This window comes from Marmota monax, unplaced genomic scaffold (genome assembly GCF_021218885.2).
Source record: "Marmota monax isolate L192 unplaced genomic scaffold, Marmota_monax_Labrador192_F-V1.1 WCK01_AAM20220418_F8-fsc00149, whole genome shotgun sequence".
Lineage (NCBI taxonomy): Eukaryota > Metazoa > Chordata > Mammalia > Rodentia > Sciuridae > Marmota > Marmota monax.
In genome coordinates, this window is record NW_026693170.1 from 2,539,110 (window position 1) to 2,560,182 (window position 21,073).

Consider the following 21,073-nt stretch of genomic DNA (forward strand, 5'->3'; position numbering starts at 1 on the left):
GCATCCTGTTATGATTCTGTCCTCTTTGGACTGGTGGCTCCGTCTGGGAGATTAGCTTCCTTTCCCACAGCCAGCGACACAGCATGTCTGTCTGTGTCTTAACTCTCTCCGTCAGACTTGGAGAGTTTCTTCTTATATCTTGTATTTATCTTCCTGAATTTATTTGCAGGCGTTTTTTTTTTTTTCCTATGATGAATAAACACAAACCTTTTTGTATCTTGTTTGCGAACTTGGTGTTGCTTATATAGAAGAAAGATCTCGATGGGGAGACAATGGGTGATATATTGTAAAAGTCGAGTTTGGACTCTAGAATCAGATTTCCTGATTTGAGCTCTACCCCAACAAGACAATTGAGGGTGAGTTGCTTAATGTCCCTGGGCTTGTTTCATATTCTGTAAAATATAAATAATGGTTCCATCTTGTAAGACTAATGTGTATCTAGACAGGTAGATATGTACACACCTTGCTTGAAACAGTGCCTGGCACATAACTGTTTGTTTCATATTCAATGGTTTTCTAAACTCTTTTTTCATCTTTTCTTTTACTTATTTTTATTTATTCTTTAATATGTTTTATTTATTTTTATTTGTTCTTTAATATGTTTAGATATACCCGACAGTAGAGTATATTTTTACACACTGGACATACAAGGAGTATAACTTCCATTCTTGTGGTTGGACATGATGTGGAGTCACACTGGTTGTGTATGAACATAGGGAAGTGATGTCTGATTCATTCCACTGTCTTCCCTTTCCCATCCCCCTCCCTTCTCTTCATTCCCCTTTGTCTAATCCAATGGCCTTTTATTACCCCCTCGACATTATTGTGTGTTAGCATCCGCGTATCAGAAAGAACATTTGGACTTGGTCTTTTGGGATTGGCTTATTTCACTTAGCATGATATTGTCCATTTCCATCCATTTACCAGCAAATGCCATCATTTTATTCTTCTTTATGGCTCAGTAATATTCCATTGTGTATATATACCACATTTTCTTTATCCATTTATCGGTTGAAGGGCACCTATGTTGGTTCCATAACTTAGGTATTGTGAATTGAGCTGCTATAAACATTGATGTGGCTGCATCACTGTAGTATGCTGATGTTAAGTTCTTGGGTATAAATGGAGGAGTGGGCTAGCTGGGTCAAATGGTGGTTCTATTCCAAGTTTTCTGAAGAATCTCCATACTGCTTTCCATAATGGTTGTACCAATTTGCCAGAAATGTATGGGTATACCTTTTCTCCCACATCCTTGCCAACATCTAAACTTTTCTTGATGTTTCTTTTAGTTAATTCTCTTGGGTCTTTGGGTACTAGCATTTGCTATCCGCTGTACCCAATGGTTATCACATATATCTATTTTGTATTGAAGTTTTGTTAAAAACATCAACAACTCTCTTTAGACAGATACTGAATATTGAGGGCCAAAATGAAATGATGATCTAGGGTTTGCTTCAAAATTACTGTGGGATGAGGAGAGAGGAGGTTATGGTCTGAATTAATCAATACAAGTAATAAATTATAGGATATAGATTAAGAATATAGATAAATAGTGAGTATAGCTATCACCATGGCTGCTCCTCCATCTTCATGGTTCCCATGTGAAACTCTTATATAAGCTGTTTTTTAAAAAAAGTATTTAAAATTTGTTTTTCTGTGCCTCATGCATCTGTAATGGACTTGAACCCAGGATGTGGCCCACAGCTGCGCTCGAACCCGGGACGAGGCTGTCTGACTGCTCTGCTCACTGCTTTTCTTGGCCCCTGGACCCTGTTGCTTGCAATTCACAGGTTCCTCAGGATGTGGTCTTCTTCCCTAAAGACTGGAACCACAGACAGCCTGGTGCGCGTCTATCAGAGGCCTTTTGGGCCTGGCAGAAGCGTCCCTGGCCAGGAAAATATAGGTAAAATAAAATTCTTTGTTTCGTTCCAAATTCGGGCTTAGTGTGTTTTGGGAGCCGTCGCCTCATAACATGGAGACCACAGCCCAGGTGGGGCACAGAGGACGCGAGATTGAGTGGCAAATTATTTAAGCTGGATGACAGGCTGTGGGGTTTGTTAGACTCATCTCTATAGTTTTATTTTGAAATCTGCAAGATAAAAAAGTTAAAAAACAAGTGCTGTTGTTTGGGTCTTAAGTATCCCTGGAAGGTTAAAGGCTCGGTCCCCCGAGTGGCAGTGGAGGGGTGGAGTGTTCCAGGGGTGTCCGGTGGGAGGTGGTGGTTTTTTTGATACTGACAGTGCAACCCAGGGGTGCTCTGCCACCAAGCCACATCCCCAGCCCTTTTTATTTTTTATTTTGAGACAGGGTCAGGCTAAGTGGCGGAGGCTGTTTCAAACAAGCGATTCCTTCTGCCTCGGCCTCCAGAGCAGCTGGGATCACAGGCGTGAGCCATGGTGCCTGGCCCTACTGGAGGTCTTCTGTATGTCATTGGGAGTGAGCCGTCGGGGGGATCGTGGGATCTAGCCCTTTCCTCCTTTTCTCTTTTGCTCCTGGGCTATGAGGTGACCAGTTTTACTCTTACGTGCTCCTGCCAGGTTGTGGGGCTTTGCCACGGGCCCCCAAAGCAAAGAAGCCAATTGATATGGATGAACCCGCTAAAGCTGCGATCCCCAAACAACCCTCTTCTCTTTATAAATCTCAGGTGTTTGTTCAAATGATGGGACGCTAACCCGGTAAGTGACTTACTTCAAGGCAAGAACCAACATCACATTTAGCGGCCAACATTAGCAACACGCCTGTTAAAAGGAGAACACATCTGAAAACAGTAGCCAGCACCATCCAACAAGAAAGAGAATATCCAGGTAAAAATACTGCTCAGGAAAAGATAGACTTATTGCCTGCTGTTGCTTATTTCACTTGAAAAACCAAGAGAATCAACTGGAATTCCATAAGAATTAAAACATGCCAGGAGCCGGGGGTTGTGACGTAGTAGCAGAGCATGTGCCGGGAACATGTGAGGCACTGGTTTGATCCTCAGCACCACATAAAAATCAAATAAAATAAAATAAAGGTATTATGCCCATCTACAACTAAAAAGTAAAAAAAAAAAAAAAAGTAAAAAAATTCTAACAGGTTAACCAGACACAAAACAAATATATATGTGTATATGTATTTTTAAATAATCAACCACAATGACCAATAAGAAGCTCTACGTATAAAAGAATACATTTAAAATAGCCATAATTTTTTGTTGTTAAATGTCAGAATTTAGGCGAAGTAAAATACAGGAATGCTTTGAAAAGCATTTTAAAAACAAAACAAAATAGCATGTTTTTATACAGGAGGGGTCCAGTTTTCACCTTTCTCCCCGGTGGGCTGGAAGTGAGCACCACAGTGACCCATAGGGTAAGGAGGTTGGTGAGATGTTACAGTGTGCAACACAGAGCCAGGGACCCTCATTCACTCCACAAATGTTTAATGATCATCCGTTACATGCCAGGTACCTTTTGTTGTTGTTTTTGGTTTTTAATTGCTGGGAATAGAGCAATGACATAGACCCAAATTTTTTTTCCCCAGAATTTCATTTTATTTATTTACTTTGCAAACACTCTACCACTGACTCCAGCCCAGATCCAAATCTTTTTCTTTATAAAATTGACATTCCAGACAGATAAACAAAAAACCAAATAAATTCCTGAAATGTAGTGTTGGATAGTGAAAAGTTCTCTAGAGAAAAAGAATAATAATAAAGATGAGGGAGAAAGCAGGAGCGTGAGGGACCTGAAAGATTTGATTGAAAATTTATAGCGGGGGTCAGGCAATGTCTCCTAAGAGAAAGACTAGCACCTGAACACCAGGGTCAGAACCACGTGATCTCCGAGAGAAACTGCCTGTCGGGCAGCAGCAACCTGTGCAAGGGCCCTGTGGTGGGAGTCTTCTTAAGCTTATTGGAGAAGAAAGCGGCTTGGAAAACAGACTGGAGCCGAGGAATAGAGGAAAGTAGGGGTGGGGGGAGAGGAAAGGGGAAATAAATCCTTAGGGTCTACAGCTAGAGAAAGACCTCAATTTAAAATACAATAAAAGGATTTTTATTTTACGAAGTACAAAAACATCACATTCTTGAAGGGTCCTCGACGGTAACACGGGCCGTCGTAAGCCTCCCAGCAGGGGCCCAGCAGGGTCCCGGCTGATGCCATCGGATGGGCGACTCCGCCAAGCGTTTAAGCCCGGCCAGTCGGCCACTAACCGCACGCCACTGCCCCGGCTCGGCCTCCGGGTCCGGTCCTCTCCGAGCCCCGCAAATGTTGCGGTTGGCGCAAACCCTGAACCCCTGCGCCGCGCCCCGGTTCCGCCAGGCCCCGCCCGCCTTCAGAGGAGCGGGAGCCCCGCCCGCCCGCCGCTGAGGCTTCTGGGACTTGTAGTTCCCGCTCTCCGCCGCGGTGCACTTCCGGGTTCGGCCAGAGCGCAGCCATTGTCCTGCGCGCGGACCCCTGTTTAAGGCCCCGCAGTACAGCCCTTAGGAGCTAACTCGGAACGGCCTTGTGGATGCTGACTAGGGGAGGGGCCAGATTAGTTCAACCCGTCTCAGACGTGACAAAGAACCGAGGCAGGGGGCTGCTTAACCCGAGAGCGTCCAGTCACAGAGCCGTGCGGGGCACTGAGGCGGAGACTGGCCGGACCTGAGCAGCGGGCCCGGACCTCAGGTCGGTGGGGCGGGGGCGGGGCAGTGCTTGTCTGATACGCGCATGCGCAGGGCTTCGGCGGGAAACTGGAAGAAGTGATGAGTGGGGGTGGGCGTTCCGGCCTCCTAGTGGGTGGTGGTTTAGCCTCGGTCGCGGAGGTTGATAGAGACTTTGAGGCTGATGCGACTGGATTCAGCGCGCATGCGCGGATTAATCAGGCGGGGTTTTTATTTGGGTTAGGTGGATTCCCAGGTGTGTGAGGACCGGGCAGGGATACGGGGGAGGTCTTGAAAAATCCAGCCATCCAATGCTATGCCTGTTTAGTGGCTGGCTTCCCGGTGCCCAGGTTGATGAAGTACTGAATCGCAGATTCTGGTTCCTGGAGGGAGGGGCTGTGCCACTGTCCTTACACCCCTGAGCAGGGGATTCTGGGCAGGTAGCTCTGGGACCCTGGGCAGACACTGTTCTCGCAGGCTTGGGGACACCCGTGCTTGGTGGAGAGACCTTGTTGGAGTTGCGGGTTCTTCCCCAGGAGAAGCAACGTTGTTCAAGGAGCTCTAATAGGCAGCAGAGTTCCAGGTTGAGGATACCAGGGGCAGGCTTTGGACAGAATGTTCCTGCACACACTGGGGGTATCTAATGGGAAGCAGGAATTGGACTGATGATCCTGGACCCGTGTAGGATAGAGCAGAATTCTAGGACATTCAAGTTCTTGGAGATGCTGGGTTGTCGGTACAAAATCAGCCCAGGAAGGACTGAGCTGCAGCAGCTGCCATCAGATGGACAGCTGTGTGTGGGGGGAAGCAGGATGCTACTAGCATCAATATGAAGTCGGTGTTGCCAGGACCTTTGCTTGGGCCACTCTGCTTGCAAGCATGAGAATGCTTACGTTGGTAGAGGGACAGAGTCTAGTCTGCAGACATGGGTCTGGAAGGGACTGACTGCATGACAATCAGGCTGTCATGTTTGGGCAGGAGGAGATGAAAGGATCCGGTTTCCATAAGAACATCTCTAATTGGGCTTGAGAACCCCCAGGTGGCAAGTGCCCAAGTCCTGGGACTGATTCTGGAGCAGTGCTCAAGCTACTGCTTAGATGTTCTAGTGTTTTGACTGCAGCCAGGCAGTGGGGCAGGTGACCCCAGGACCTGGGGGGAGGCTGGTGAGTGTCTGAGGTATCCCAGGTACTTTGAGATGTAGAGTGAAGGATGCACGTTCTCAGCTCAGGAGCATGGACTCCACAAGGCCCCACACTGGCAAAGGGCCTGGGTCTGGGTGAGAACCTGCTCTGTAAATGTGTGGGTGTGCCATGGAAGCAAGGAGCCTAGGGGTGGCCTCTGTGCAGTGGCTGCTGGGGTGGAGGCCTTGAGTGATAATCTGGAGAGGTGAAGTGGTGTGTAAGGAGAGACGGAGCACGGGGGGATGGGGTACATTATGTGGGATTTGCCAGGGGCTCTCTAGTCTCAGATGCAAAGACATATGATTGATACAAAGACAACTGAGTTACTGAGGTGCACTTTCTGGGTCTGGGAAGTGCAGCCCTTGACTGGCATGTGCTGGCGTCTGCCAGAGGTTCCCAGTCCTAAGCAGACTCAGTTGCAGTTTCAGGCCCAAGAACACCCAAGTTGGCAGAGGAACCAGGTCAGAACTACAAATTCAGAGCCCAACAGGGTGTTGGGTGAGCATCTGTGTAATGGATGCTCTGGTAGACAATGGTGGGACCCTGACCTGGCTGCAGTTTGGACTCTGAACATACGCTTTGACATTTGAGCAGAAAAGGGAGGCCATCTTCAAAGAGTTGCTGGAGGGCCAGGCCAGGCTGCTGGAAGGGTAGGCTGGGTGTTTGTTACTGAATCAATTCCTGGGAGTGGTGGCGCTGTGTCACGAACTTCATGCATCTAGTCAGTGGGTGTGATTCTAGGACAGGAGAGCCAGAGCCCTGCGGCTGGTCCAAGACAGAGGACCTGGTTTGAGATTGCAGATTCAGGTCTGGAGGGCAGAAGGGTATGTACTTGGGGGTTCTCCAAGTGGTAGGTGTTTCCAGAACCCAGTGGAACAGGGGAGGAACTGATCTATGATGCAGATTTTGGTGGTAGGTAGAAAACCTGTTTGGGTATGAGGTGGGCTTACAGGAGGTGGTAGTGGAGGAGCTGGGTTGGAGCTGCAGAGGCTTGGCCTGCAGGAGGACTGAGGGACTCTTGGGAGGAAACCTCTAGGAGCACATTTGACACGGGGAATGCATCCAGGGATTGGTGGCTAATCCAGGGGCCAGGTTGGTGTTGGGGACAGCAATGCCAGCAGATGTGCATGGGCACGCTGTATGATGCTGTACTCAGGCCTTGTCCTCTCAATGCAGTTCAGTACCCGGCTGTGCCTGGAGGACAGTATGGAAGGGCAGGATGAGAAGCCCCCAGGACCCCTTAAGGCCTGCACACAGGTGAGTGGAGCCACTGTTCCCCCAAGAGCTCCAGAGCTTGCTCCTCCTCGGGCCCCACAGGCTCACCCTCTGGGTACTCCTTGTAGCATTTTAGGGGCTTTGGTGGCCAGGAAGCTTTTTTTTTTAAAAAAAGATTTAAATTTGTTTTAATTAGTTACATGACAGTAGAATGTGTTTATTTATGCACTTTGATATACATAGATGGGATATAATTTCTCGTTTTTCTGAGTGTACATGTTGCAGAATCATTGGTCATGTAGTCACATATATACGTACAGTAGTAATGTCTGTTTCATTCTACTATTTTTCCTATCCCCACATCCCCTCCCTTCCCCTCCTATCTCTTCCCTCTACCTAGTGCCCCCTGCCTTATTGTGAATTAGCATCCACATATTATCCACATTTGGCCTTTGGTTTTGTGGGATTGGCTTATTTCGCTTAGCACAATATTCTCCAACTCCAACAATATACTGGCAAATGCCATAATTTCACTCGGCTTTAAAGCTGAGTAATATTCCATTGAGTATATATACCACATTTTCTTTATCCATTCATCTCTTGAGGGACACCTAGGTAGATTCCATAGTCTAGCTATTGTGAATCGAGCTGCTATAAACATTGATGTGTCTGTGTCACTATAGAATGCTGATTTTAAGTCCTTTGGGTATAAGCCAAGGAGTGGGATAGCTGGGTTAAATGGTGGTCCCATTCCCAGTTTTCTGAGGAATCTCCATACTGCTTTCCATAGTGGTTGCACCAATTTGCAGTCCCACCAGTAGTGTATGAGTGTGCCCTTTTCACCACATCCTCGCCAACATTTATTGTTACCTGTATTCTTCATGATTGCCATTCTGACAGGAGTGAGGTGTAGAGTAGTTTTGATTTGCATTTTTTTAATTGCTTGAGATGTTGAACACTTTTTCATATATTTGTTGATCAGTTGTATTTCTTCTTCTGTGAAGTGTCTGTTCAGTTCCTTAGCCCATTTATTGATTGGGTTATTTGTTTTTTTGGTGTTAAGTTTTTTGAGTTCTTTATATATCCTAGAGATTAATGCTTTCTCAGAGGTATATGTGGTAAAGATTTTTTCCCAATCTGTAGGCTTTCTCCTCATGTTAGTAATTGTTTCTTTTGCTGAGAAGAAGCTTTTTGATTTGAATCCTTTCCATTTATTGATTCTTGATTTTATTTCTTGCGCTTTAGGAGTCTTGTTAAGGAAGTCAGATTCTAGGCCGACATGGTGAATATTTGGGCCTATTTTTCCTTCTGTTAGGCACAAGGTCTCTGTTCTAGTGCCTGAGTCTTTGATCCACTTTGAGTTGATTTTTGTGCAGAGAGATAGAGGTTTAATTTCATTTTGCTACATATTGATTTCCAGTTTTGCTAGCACCATTTGTTGAATAGGCTATCTTTTCTCCAGTGAATGTTTTTTAGCATCCTTGTCTAGTATGAAAGAACCATATTTATGTGGGTTTATCTCTGTGTCCTCTATTCTGTACCATTGGTCTACAAGTCTATTTTGGTGCCAATACCATGCCACTTTTGTTACTATGTAGCTCTGTAGTATAGTTTAAGGTCTAGTATTGTGATGCCTCCTGCTTCACTTTTCTTGCTAAGAATTGCTTTAGCTATTCTGGTTCTTTTATTTTTCCAAATAAATTTCATGATTGCTTTTTCTATTTCTATGGAGAATGTCATTGGGATTTTAATAGGAATTGCCATAAATCTGTATAAAGCTGTGGTAGTATGGCTATTTTGACAGTATTAATTCTGCCTATCCAGGAGCATGGGAAATCTTTCCATTTTCTGAGGTTCTCTTCAATTTCTTTCTTTAGTGTTCTGTAGTTTTCATTGTAGAGGTCTTTCACTTCTTTTGTTAGATTGATTCCCAGGTTTTTTTTTTTTTTTTGAGGCTACTGTGAATGGAGTAGTTTTCCTAATTTCTCTTTCAGTGGATTTATCGCTGATGTATAGGAAGGCATTTGATTTATTGGTGTTGATTTTATATCCTGCTACTTTGCTGAATTCATTTATTAGTTCTAGAAGTTTTCTGGTGGAATTTTTTGGATCTTCTAGATATAGAAACATGTCATCAGCAAATAATGATAGTTTGAGTTCTTCTTTACCTATTTGTATCCCTTTAATTTCTTTCTGTTGTCTAATGCTCTGGCTAAAGTTTCAAGGATGATGTTAAATAGAAGTGGTGAAAGAGGACATCCTGTCTTGTTCCAGTTTTTAGCGGGAATACTTTCAATTTTTCTCATTTAGAATGATTCTGGCCTTGGGTTTAGCATAGATAGTTTTTACAATGTTGAGGTATGTTCCTGCTATCCTTAGTTTTTCTAGTGTTTTGAACATGAAGGTGCGCTGTATTTTGTCAAATGCTTTTTCTCCATCTATTGAGATGATCATATGATTCTTGTTTTAAGTCTATTAATATGATGAATTATGTTTATTGATTTCTGTACATTGAACCAACCCTTCATTCCTGGGATGAATCCTACTTGATTGTGGTGCACTTTCTTTTTAATATGTTTTTGTATACAATTTGCCAGAATTTTATTGAGAATTTTTGCATCTATGTTCATCAGGGATATTGGTCTGAAGTTTTCTTTCTTTTGTGTGTCTTTGTCTGGCTTTGGCATCAGGGTGATACTAGCCTCATACAATGAGTTTAGAAAGGTTCTCTCCTTTTCTATTTCATGGAATACTTTGAGGAGTATTGGTGTTAATTCTTCTTTGAAAGTCTTGTAAACTTGGCTGATAATCCATCTGGTCCTGGGCTTTTCTTGGTTGGTAGGCTTTAGATGGTGTTTTCTGTTTCATTACTTGAAATTGGTTTGTTTGAATCATGTATGACCTCCTCATTCAGTTTGGGTAGGTGATATGTATCTAGAAATTTGTCGATGTCTTTGATATTTTTTATTTTATTAGACTATAAATTTTCAAAATGGTTTCTAATTATCTTCTGTATTTCAGACGTCTTCGTTGTGATATTTCCTTCTTCATCTTATATTTTAGTAATTTGAGTTTTTTCTCTTTTTCTCTTCACTAGCATGGCCAGGGGTTTATCTATTTATTTTTTCAAAGAACCAACTTTTTGTTTTGTCAATTTTTTCAGTTATTTCTTTTGTTTTGATTCATTAATTTCAGCCCTGATTTTAATTATTTCTTATCTTCTACTGCTTTTGGTGTTGATTTGTTCTTCTTTTTCTAGGGCTTTGAGATGTAGTGTTAGGTGATTTATTTGTTGACTTTTTATTCCTTTAATGAATGCACTCAAAGTAATAATCTTTCCTCTTAGTACTGCCTTCATAGTGTCCCAGAGATTTTGATATGTTGTATCAGTGTTCTCATTTACCTCTAAGAATTTTTTTCTTCATCCTTGATTTCTTCTACTATCCATTCATCATTCAGTTGTATATTATTTAGTCTCCATTTGTTTTAGTAGCTCCTGTTTTTTATTTTATCATTGATTTCTAATTATTTCATTCCATTATGGTCTGATAGAATGCAGGGTATTATCTCTGTTTTTTTGTATTTACTAATTTGCTTTGTGGCATAAGATATGGTCTATTTTAGAAAAGGAGCCATGTACTGCTGAGAAGAAAGTATATTTGCTTGTTGATGGATGAAGTATTCTATGTATGTCTGTTAAGTATAAATTATTGATCGTATTATTTAATCTTGTAGTTTCCTTATTTAGTTTTTGTTTGGAAGATCTGTCCAGTAGTGTGAGAGGTGTGTTAAAGTCACCCAGTATTATTGTACTGTGGTCTGTTTGACTCTTGACATTGAGAAGGGTTTGTTTGATGTACATAGATGCTCCATTGTTTGGGGCATAAATATTTATAATTGTTACGTAACAATTATATATATATGTGTATATATATATATGTGTGTGTGTGTGTGTGTGTATACACACACTGCTTATATATACTTCCCTTAGAAGTATGAAATGTCCTTCTCTGTCTCTTCTGATTAACTTTGGTTTGAAGTCTTCTTTATCTGACATGAGAATGGAAACCCCTTCTTGTTTATGTAATCCATATGCATGATAAGTTTTTTCCCATCCTTTCACCTTCAGCCTGTGAATGTCTTTGCCATGAGGTGAGTCTTTTGAAGACAGCATATTGTTGGGTCTTGCTTTTTAATTTAGTCTGCCAGTCTGTATCTTTTGATTGATGAGTTTAGACTGTTAACAAGGTTATTATTGAGATATGATTTGTATTCCCTGTCATTTTGATTTATTTCTGGTTTTTGATTTGTCTTGGTTTCTTATTTGCTTAGAATGTCCCTTTAGTGTAGATCCTCCTTTTGCTGGTTTTCTCATTTTTCTCTTGCCCCCCTTTTTGGGAACTTGAGGCCGGGAGCTGGGGAAGCCACCCTGATGCCCAGAAAAAGGTATTCCATATCTGAGTGGTCATTTTGTGTCACTCCAAATTTACCTGAGTGACCTCGGTTCAGTAGCCCGTGCTGGCCGGGGACTGCAGCCCGTGCTGCAGTCATTAGTCTCATTGCTGTTCCCATTCTGTAAACTATGCAAAGAAAAAGTGCCCTTTTATGACAGAAAGAGGTGATTGTTGAACAGAGAGGATCATTTTTAAATACTCTAGAGACACAGAAAGTGGGCTAAAGGCTTCTCATTCTGTTTATACATCTCCAAACCTGCGTTAGTCTCTAATCCTATCAAGAATTCAGAGAACTTTTTTGTGCTCTTCAAAAATATACAGTTCTTAGTATTAAATTCACAACCCCAGGGAGAGGTATAGAGATATGGAAATAATACCAGAGGACAACTTTACTGGTTCAGAAAGGGTCCAATCAAAACAGGAAAACATGAAGGGCAGAAGAGCTGAGTGCAATCTGGGAACACTTCATGGAGGAGGTGGTGTTTGATCTGGGTTTTCAGTGAAGTTAGACTTTGAAGTGGGGCAGTGGAAAGGGGAGGGGTTTGTATCACACCATCAGTGGACCTAAATGAGTTTGCTAAACTCTTTTACCATTAATTTTTGCACGGGAAAAATAGACACACCACTCCTTCAGAAAAGTTTGGATGATTTTGTGGAAACTGGGATGTAAATACAGGAGGCATTCCTAAAACACCCAGTAATTCAAAGTGTGTCAGAACCTAAGGGAAAGGTTGGTGAGTGTGTGTGTGTGTGCGCACACACTTATGTGACAAGCTGGCTTTGAGCATTGAGTTGGTTGTGAGGAGGTTCTGGAAGCTGATGCATTGAATTTTCTGGGGAGAAAGGCACCAACAGAGGTTTCCTCTACTCAGAGGAGGGACTTGAGCTTAGCAGTAAGCTGGTAACTTCAGGGACCATGGGGACAAATGTGAAGGCTCAGGTAGCATTTCATGTTCTTTCTTGTATACTCATTCTATAGCCAACACATTTGCACCCAGCTCCTTTGCATCTACTATTAATTAAAACACATGAAACCAGGATAAACAGGACAGAGAAGATCTCAGCTCTCAGAAACTAGAGGAAGAATTGGGTAAAAATAACTGGAAGAATATGTGTGATGCAAAGGGTCTTTGTTCCTGCTGAGTACCTGCTGAGCAGGAAACATTGTTTCTCAGTTATGTTTCTGAACTGATCTTAGCTGTTCCTACACACACACACACACACACACACACACACAACTAACTGAAAGAGTGTGTAATAATTTAAAATACAAGCTAGTGTTTATAATTTTTCTTTTCTTGAGTAACTTTTCTCATTTCCCAGGTAGAGTTAATTAACATGTGGCCACAAAATTGTTAGAATTCAACTTCAGCCACTTCGGTAGCAAGAAAAGACATGTTTGTTGTCGCACTTTAGAAATGTTGATTTTCATGGAGGCCGTTTCCATGATGGATAGGGCAGTTCCAATAGCAGTTTGGGGTCAAAGCCTGTGGCTCTCTTAGATCATCTGTGGCTTTGTTGTGGTTTTGGCATTGTGAATTGTGTTCAGTTTTGCTCTTTGGTGTTTTAAGCCATTTCGTAATGGCCATGTAACAACTTGAAGCAGTTCAGCCTCTCTGTCGGCTTGTGCTGTGGTGGTGTAAGTGGCTGGCTCAGCGCTCTTGGCACTGGGCCTTCTTCCTATTGCAGCAGCTCCTGCTCTTTGAATACTCATAGTTAACCTCAGGACCTGCCCAGGAAATAGACAGGGGCGTGTTTAGATTTGGAGAAATCCTTTCCTGCCTCTACGCACTAATACTAGCCATTTTACGTAATCCTCCCCACTGTATTAGTGAAACTATTTCTAGATGGTTAGGGCGTTATGGTTGGGTATAAGGTGTTATCCCCCCAAACTCCTGTGCGAATACAGGAATATTCAACAGTGAAATGATCAGATTATGGGAGCTGTAACCTAATCAGTTTGAATGGGCTGACTGGGTGGTAACTGGGCAGGTGGGGCATGGTTGGAGGAGGTGGGTCACTGGGGTGGTTTGCCCTGAGAGATGCATCTTTTCTGTGGCTGCTTGCCCTCTGCTTCCTGGCTGTCATGAGGTGAGCAGTGCTCCTCCATTCCCTGCTTCCTCCACGATGCTGCGCCTCAGGCCCAGAGCAGTGGAACCAGTTGACCATTGACTGAACCTCTGGACCAAGGGCCCACAAACGCTTCCTCCTTTAAGCTTTTCTTCTCAGATACTTTGGTCACCAGGTACTGAAAAGCTGATTAACACAAGGGGAAATAACCGGCACACCTCTGGGAAAAATACAAGTTTGTTTCCTTTTAGTTTCTGATTCAAGAATCAATAGCACTTGCTTCCAGTGTCAGAAGATTTGAGGAGAAAGTATACATGAATGGACTGCCACTTGACAGGTCCAGTTATTGCACCCTATAGAGAGAAACTTGAGGAAGCTACAAAGAATGATCTTGTTTCAAGGTGATTTTTTTCAAGAGAGAAACACTTTTGCTGTTTTCTGGGTATTTAATGAAAGAATAAATGCTTTTGAAAAAACATTGATACAGTTTGAAATGCACAGTGGCCCCCCTCTGTATGACTCCTTCAAATAATAGCTGCTTTAAAAAAAATTTAGTTGTAGGTGCACACAATACTTATTTAGTTATTTATTTTTATGTGGTGTTGAGGATCGAACCCAGTGCCTCACACATGCTAGGCAAGTGTTCTACCACTGAGCTACAACTCTAGCCCAAATAGCTGATTTTAATGCTTTGAAGAATGTTCTTTTTGATAATTGCTCAAAAAGTTTCCTCACTGCAATAATGAAATTATTTACCCTGAAATAATTTCACTATTGCAGTGGGAAGGAAGTGAAAGTAGCTAGCATAATGTGCATAAAGGCGGGAAAGGATTTCTCCACATCTAAACACACCTCTGAATATCTACTGCACCTACTGAAGTTAACAATGTATTCAAAGAGCAGCATATTTATATTTTATAAAATTCTATTTATCTTATATATATTGTTAACTTTTCACTCAGTGCTATATTATAGACATCTTTCTCTTTTTTTTAAAAAGAGAGAATTCTTTAATATTTATTTTTCAGTTTTTCGGTGGACACAACATCTTTATTTTATTTTTTTATGTGGTGCTGAGGATCGAACCCAGCGCCCCGTGCATGCCAGGCGAGCGCGCTACCACTTGAGCCACATCCCCAGTCCTGTAGACATCTTTCTATCATTTATTACATGTAAACCAGTTGGATGCTAAATAGCATTTGGTTATCTAGATGAGCATAATTTATTTACTAGCTATCTACTAATGGATATTTAATCCTCTCCCATTTTTGCTATGATAATGTAACCCTTTAGTGAGCATTCTCACACTGCATCTGAATATGCTTTCTGTTGTTTCCCAAGGATACTTACAAGTAGATTTAAAGATATTGATATAGTTAAGCATATGTATAATATATGTGTATACATATATATAAAACAAAATGTATAAGTGTATGTAAGCAATATACGTGTGTGTGTGTGTGTGTGTAATTTTTTCCCCAGATAATTTTATTTCTTCTTGGTTGAATTGCAAGCATGTTTTCATTTGTCCATTTTCCTGATGAGGCTACCATTTTCTACCATACATACATACATACACATACAAATATACACACATATATGCTGTAGTCCATTTTATTTCTTTATAATTTCGTGATGCAGGAATTCAGGCAGGGCTCAGCTGGAAGTGCTTTTGTTCTGAGTAGTATCTGGGGTCTCTTCTGCATTTAACTGCCAGCAGGGCTAGCCTGGAAGATGCACAGAGATCTCATGCTCACTGGGGTCTCAGTGTTCCTCCAGGTATCCCTTCTCTCCACAGGGTGAGCTTGAGAGTACCTGTGGGAGGGAGCAGACTTTGGTAGGTGGGACTTGTTGAGATACATGGTATGTCAAGTCCTAGTGACTCAGAGTGGGAGCTCTAAACTGTGACTCAGTTCTCTGTTTTCTTTCTTTCTTTTTTTCTTTTTTTTTTTTTTGACTTCTCAGGACTCTCTCCTTCCTCAAGAGATTATCATCAAGGTTGAGGGAGAAGATGCTGGGTCACTGGCCATCCCATCCCAGGTGAGGTAAAAAAGGCCTTTCTTTAGTGAAAACTCCACAGGCCAAGGGAACATTTGAAAGAGAATTTAAAAAAAATATCAAAGAGAAAGATTAAAATGACTCCAAAGGGAATAATTAAGATGGAAAAGATAAAGAGGGCCCTGGGTAGAGAGGAACAGAATAAGGACTGGCAGGTTGCCAAAGCAGACATTTCAGTGGAGGAATTGGTCCCACATCATCAAATAACAAGAGTAAAAGGGGAAATGGAGCAGGTAGAGAGGAGCAGTCTGCTGTATTGCCTGGCTGCAGTAGGTGTTGTTGGAAAATCCTCAGATCTGGTGTATCAGCTTAGGAGTGAGCTGCTGAAAAGCAGTTCCAGGATCACAGAGCTGGGCTAACCATAGGAACTGATGACTGATGTGACAGTCCCTGTGTCATGCCAGCTTGAGGTTGCATCCCAGCTACCAACCTTAGGCACAAATATGCATGTCTCTTAACTTTCTTGATCTTCATTTGAAAAATGGTGCTGCTAATGGTATTTTCTCACAGGAGCCTAGTGAGAATTAAATGTGACCTGTTAAGACACCACCTGACACCACATCTGGGGGGGTTCACAAGGTTGCTAGGACAGAGCTCCAGGGAGTGAGGAAAATGGCATGATTTCCCCTGTAACCAGGAAGACACATCCTCCTCTTTGTGCCTACATTCCTGGGAGCAGGACCATCTCTGCTGCTTGACCAGCACGCTAGCTTCATACTAGAGGTTCTAAACATAGAAGTTAACTAGTGAGATCAAGATAAAGACACATAAACTCAATTTACCTTTTTCTTGCCCAGCTAAGAGACGGCCCTTCCCAGCTCCTGCCTCGAGCCACCTGGCGGTAGTGAGGTTTACACAAGAGACCAGCAGGAGAGAGGAAGGAGCACGCCAGAGACTGGGCTTTTATTGGGAAACAAAAAATTCAGGGGAAAATTCCATCCAGTGAAGGTCGAGGGGGACAGCATTCCAAGGTCAGGGTCAGTGATTGGTTTTAGGGTCAATGGTCAGTCACACCCCCACATAGACAGGCTCTCGAACCTAAAAAGGGTGGGGATAAGCTCTGACACAGTTGGCCTGAGCGCCTCACACCCAGTCAGGGAGGTACCCAGTGACGTGTGAGAACGGCTTCCCACAACCATCCTTAGTTTTTGAGGCCTCTGGAGGAGGGGATGGATGGGGAATGGTTGGTAAAGAGATTGCAGCTGCAGGAGTTCATTGTTACAGAATTCTGAGGGCACGGTTGAAGAGTTGGAGAAGTTTTGAGGAGCAGGAAGTTTGGGTAGGTGAAACAATTAAGTGGAAGCCAGGTGTGATGGTGTGCACCTGTAATCCCAGCAGCTTAGGAGGCCAAGGCAGGAGCAAAAGCCTCAGCTAAGCAACTCAGTGAGACCTTATCTCTAAATAAAATACAAAAAATAGGCCAGGGATATGGCTCAGTGGTTGAGTGCCTCTGAATTCAAACCTTAGTCACCCCCCCCCACACACACACACACACAAAAGAATTAGGTGGAGTGGAAGTATAGAAAAGCCATATTCGCTATTGATGGACTTGTTCAGATGGGTATGTGATACATCTTGTGTGATTCAGGTGAGAAATGAGGACTTAAATCAGAATTTGGGTGAGAGTTATTCAGAGATATTAGAAAACCTTTTATACCATTGATTCATTTATTGCAATAACTTAGTACATTAGGTTTAGTATATTTAATATCTACTGTACATTAACACTATTGTTAATCACTGAAATCACATTTGCAAACTGTAAGTACCTTCTTCCTGTCTTCATGGATCATGGCCTAGTGACACAAATGTCTGTTTTGCAAATGATGAGAAATTGTGGTGGGTCTTAATGGTGGAAGTCCATAGACCTTTGAGAATGGATAGCTAGTATGTAGAAAGAGGGGTACTAATTCAGTCTACTTTTATTTATTTAATACTTGAAAAATCTTTAAAAAAAAATTTTTTTTTAGTTGTAGATGGACACAGTACCTTTATTTTATTAATTTATGTGGTACTGAGGATTGAATCCAGTGCCCCTGCATGCAAGGCAAGCATGCTACCACTGAGCCACAACCCCAGCCCCTTGAAAAATCTTAATACAAATGGTACATATGCTAAACTGCAAAGGGGAATGTTAATTAAAAGGAAGCATGGATTGATATTGATTGTGAAACAGGAATTTAAAAGATCAATTTTGTTGACATTTGTGGCCTGTAAGGAAAATCAAAGGAGACACAGAGACAAGACGCAGAGGCAGGAAAGGGAAAGAAAGAGTGGCTCCCCTCCAAGCAGCTGCGTTTATTTGTATCAAAAGTAACCCAGCTCTTAGTGCCATGACTATATTATTATTTAGTATTCCTTTAATCCCAGGTGCTGGATTAAAGGAATACTAAATACTGAGGTCAAAGTCCAGGCTAATTAAAACACAGAGCCCTTTTCTCCAAGGATATTACCATAGAAATTAGAAATTGCACCTGTATAGTTATCTTACTAGCTTCAAGGAGAAACTGCGGGGCATTCCACGCATGGTAAACAGAGTGCCAGTCCTCCCCCTCACCCAGAGGTGCTCACCAGAGGAACCCTTTCCTGTACATTCCATGGTCAGAATACCTACACTGGGCCCTGACTTAGAAAAATGCTTATACAGCAGCATTTTGCATATAGTTTCATGGGATTCAGGATCATGTATCTTATTCATGAACCACAGCTTAAGAACACAGTGATTAGTCAAATGTCCTTGGGTAAGGACAGGTCACCCTCAGCACTTTTTTTTTGGATCAAAATTTCTGCCCAGTAGTCTTGGAAACAGGCTCTTTCTTGCTTAGAAGAGGCAGCCCAAGAGACTCCATTTATATGACAGTAATACAGTGACATCTCCTAACTGAAAATCTTGCCCATAGAAATAGAAGTGTTACCTGAAGACTAAGGTCTCATGATAAAAAGTCACATTGGCTGTCTTTTAATCTTTCAGGGTTCTCAGACTGAAGAATCATAATAGAAACTGCAAGCCTTTGCTGTTTATTTAGTAAATTTTGCTTACGATTTTTCATATAGCATCACAGTTAATTCTTTCAGCAAACCAATGGTTTGGGTATAATTATGCTTAATAGAGATGGAATAAATTCACCATTAAAAGAGATTGTGAAGGGCTGGGTGTAGTGATGCAGGCCTGTAATCCTAGTGTGTTGGGAGGCTGAGGCAGGAGGATTGCGAGTTCAGAGCCAGCCTTATCAACTTAGTGGGGCCCTAAGCAACTTAGGGAGATTTTGTCTCTAAATAAAACATTAAAAGAGCTGTGGATGTGATCCAGTGGTTAAGTACCCCTGTGTTCAATCCCTGGTAAACCCCCACCTCAAAAAAAAAAAAAAAAAAAAAAAGATTACAAAATGACCAAAAACTGTATATATGTATGTATTCACATACATATGTGTGTGTTTCTGTATATATATATATATATATATATATATATATATATATGTATATATTGATACCTAGTAAAACTTCTAAGAATTCAGAATTCTAGTTCAGATTTATACTCTATAGATGAGAAAACCTAAGCCTCTTTTCTTCTGAATTCAGTGTTATTAAACCTGTACATACTGCTTTTCATTAAGATTTATATTTCATTCTCTGTCTCAGGCATTAGCAAAGTCCAGCTTGTGGGCAAATCTAGCCCACTGCCTGATTTTGTAAATAAAGTTTTATTGTGATAGTTAACACTCACTTGTGTATTTTTTGTAATTGCTTTCGGTTGAATAGTTGTGATAGAACCTGTGTGACTTCCATAGCCTAAAATGTTTACTATCTGGCCTTTGACAGAAAAAAACATTTTTTTTTTGAGGATTTGGAAGGGATTCATAAGTAGGAATTCACCATACAGAATTGAGAATTAATGTTTTATAAGGTGGAAAGAGAAAATAATTTTTGTTGGTTCTTATCTGGAATTCGTTTTTGGGGTTGTAAAAACAGATCCAGCATCCAAAACCCAAAGGCATCCATACACCTTGACTATAATCCTTTGACGCTGACAATCTCAGGACAACTGCCAGGTCATCAGATTTTCCTACTAACATCTGTCAAACATTTCCTTCTCCATGAACATTGAAAGGAAATGATGCCCAGCTGAGCAGGAATGTGTGTCCTGTTTTAGGAAGAAGTGAACTTCAATATTGTAACTGTGGACTTTACTCATGAGGAACAGGGTACTTTGAACCCTGCTTATAGGATCCCAGACAGAAGTGTGATCCTGGAGAACCACAGGAACCTGGTCTCTTGGGGTAAGTGTATCATCTTCCTTAATGAAGCTGTGTCTCTTTAAATGTTTTCACATCCCTGTTAAGAGCTGTGGTTTCAGCAGCCAGAATGATTTTTGTCCACACGTAGGTTGTGTTTGTGCTCTTAATTTCTAAAGAAGATAAAATTTGGTTTGTAGGGTAGAAAAGGTACAGTTTCTTGGGCTTGAGCTTGTTCAGTTAGTGATTCCTAAAGTCCAAAGCCTGGGACCAAATTCTTCAGTGATTCTCTTTTGTCCCAAGCCTGGAGACCCAAAGTCCCATATATCTTTCCTCAACAGCTTTTCAAACCAGACACAATCTCCTAGTTGGAGTGAGGAAAAGAATATAAAAAGAACTTTCTGATGCACATGTCCATTTGAGATCCAAACATGTAGAGGTCATTGTAGGTGTAGAAGGTTTGTTTGAAAAATCCCTGTAGGAGATGCCATATTTTCCCCACTCTCCTAGTGGACTGTACATATGATCATTCTTTCTAGGTGTACTTTTCATTGCATTACCTAATAACCACCAAGGCCTCTGTTTTTGAGCATCCTTTCTTGGTTGGAATCACAGGAATCCATGGGCCATATTATAAGATATTTAGGGAACGGGGATAATAGTGCCTCATTCCTTTTTCTGGGTTCATAAATGTAGTTTACATATAGACTATGGTAGCAGGTTTCACGCCTCCAGGAATTCCTAGTAATGTAGCTTCTAACCTGTTCTGGTGAATATATGCCTGGAACGAATGAGTGTGGGAACGACCTTCTGTTTCTTTGCTAAGGATTGCAAGATGAGGCTGAGATTCTGTGTAGAAAGCCACTCCTAAGCTATTTAGCATCTTCACTTGGCCTTGAGCCAAGGAGATTTTGGTCTGGCATTGCAAGCTACTTTGTGGCCCCTCTCACTTATTGGATTATGCAATGCGTATGACTTCAGTCTTTGCTGGGCTAGGAAGGCTGCTCTTGTACTTCGGAATTTGGTGTGACCCATTGAGCCTGGACAGCCTACCTCCTGCCTTATTTGGTGAAGAACATTCAGTGGATAACCTTTGAAGTTTCCTCATGTATAATAAAGCAAACACAGGCTCCTGCTCTCTCTTTCTCTTCCCAGTGTGGAAACTGGACCTCTAAGGTCGTAGAGACCCGCTCCCCACTGCTTTCCAAAATTATTTCCTGTGTAGTATGGTTTCTTCAATGC

The 21,073-nt window shown here is 42.0% G+C and overlaps 1 protein-coding gene across 10 annotated transcripts in view; it reads left to right on the plus strand.

Annotated features, from left to right (window-relative positions):
• Nucleotides 1-4,386: 4,386 nt before the first annotated feature.
• The window catches only part of Znf180 (zinc finger protein 180), a 34,905-nt gene continuing 18,218 nt past the window's right edge, over nt 4,387-21,073 (plus strand). For all 10 annotated transcript variants that reach the window (XM_058582964.1, XM_058582970.1, XM_046455631.2 and 7 more), the window contains exons 1-4: nt 4,387-4,646; nt 6,979-7,059; nt 15,507-15,581; nt 19,750-19,876. In XM_058582964.1, coding sequence (XP_058438947.1) covers nt 7,009-7,059; nt 15,507-15,581; nt 19,750-19,876 — 253 coding nt within the window. In that variant the 5' untranslated portion in view covers nt 4,387-4,646; nt 6,979-7,008. The remainder of the gene's footprint in view (nt 4,647-6,978; nt 7,060-15,506; nt 15,582-19,749; nt 19,877-21,073) is intronic.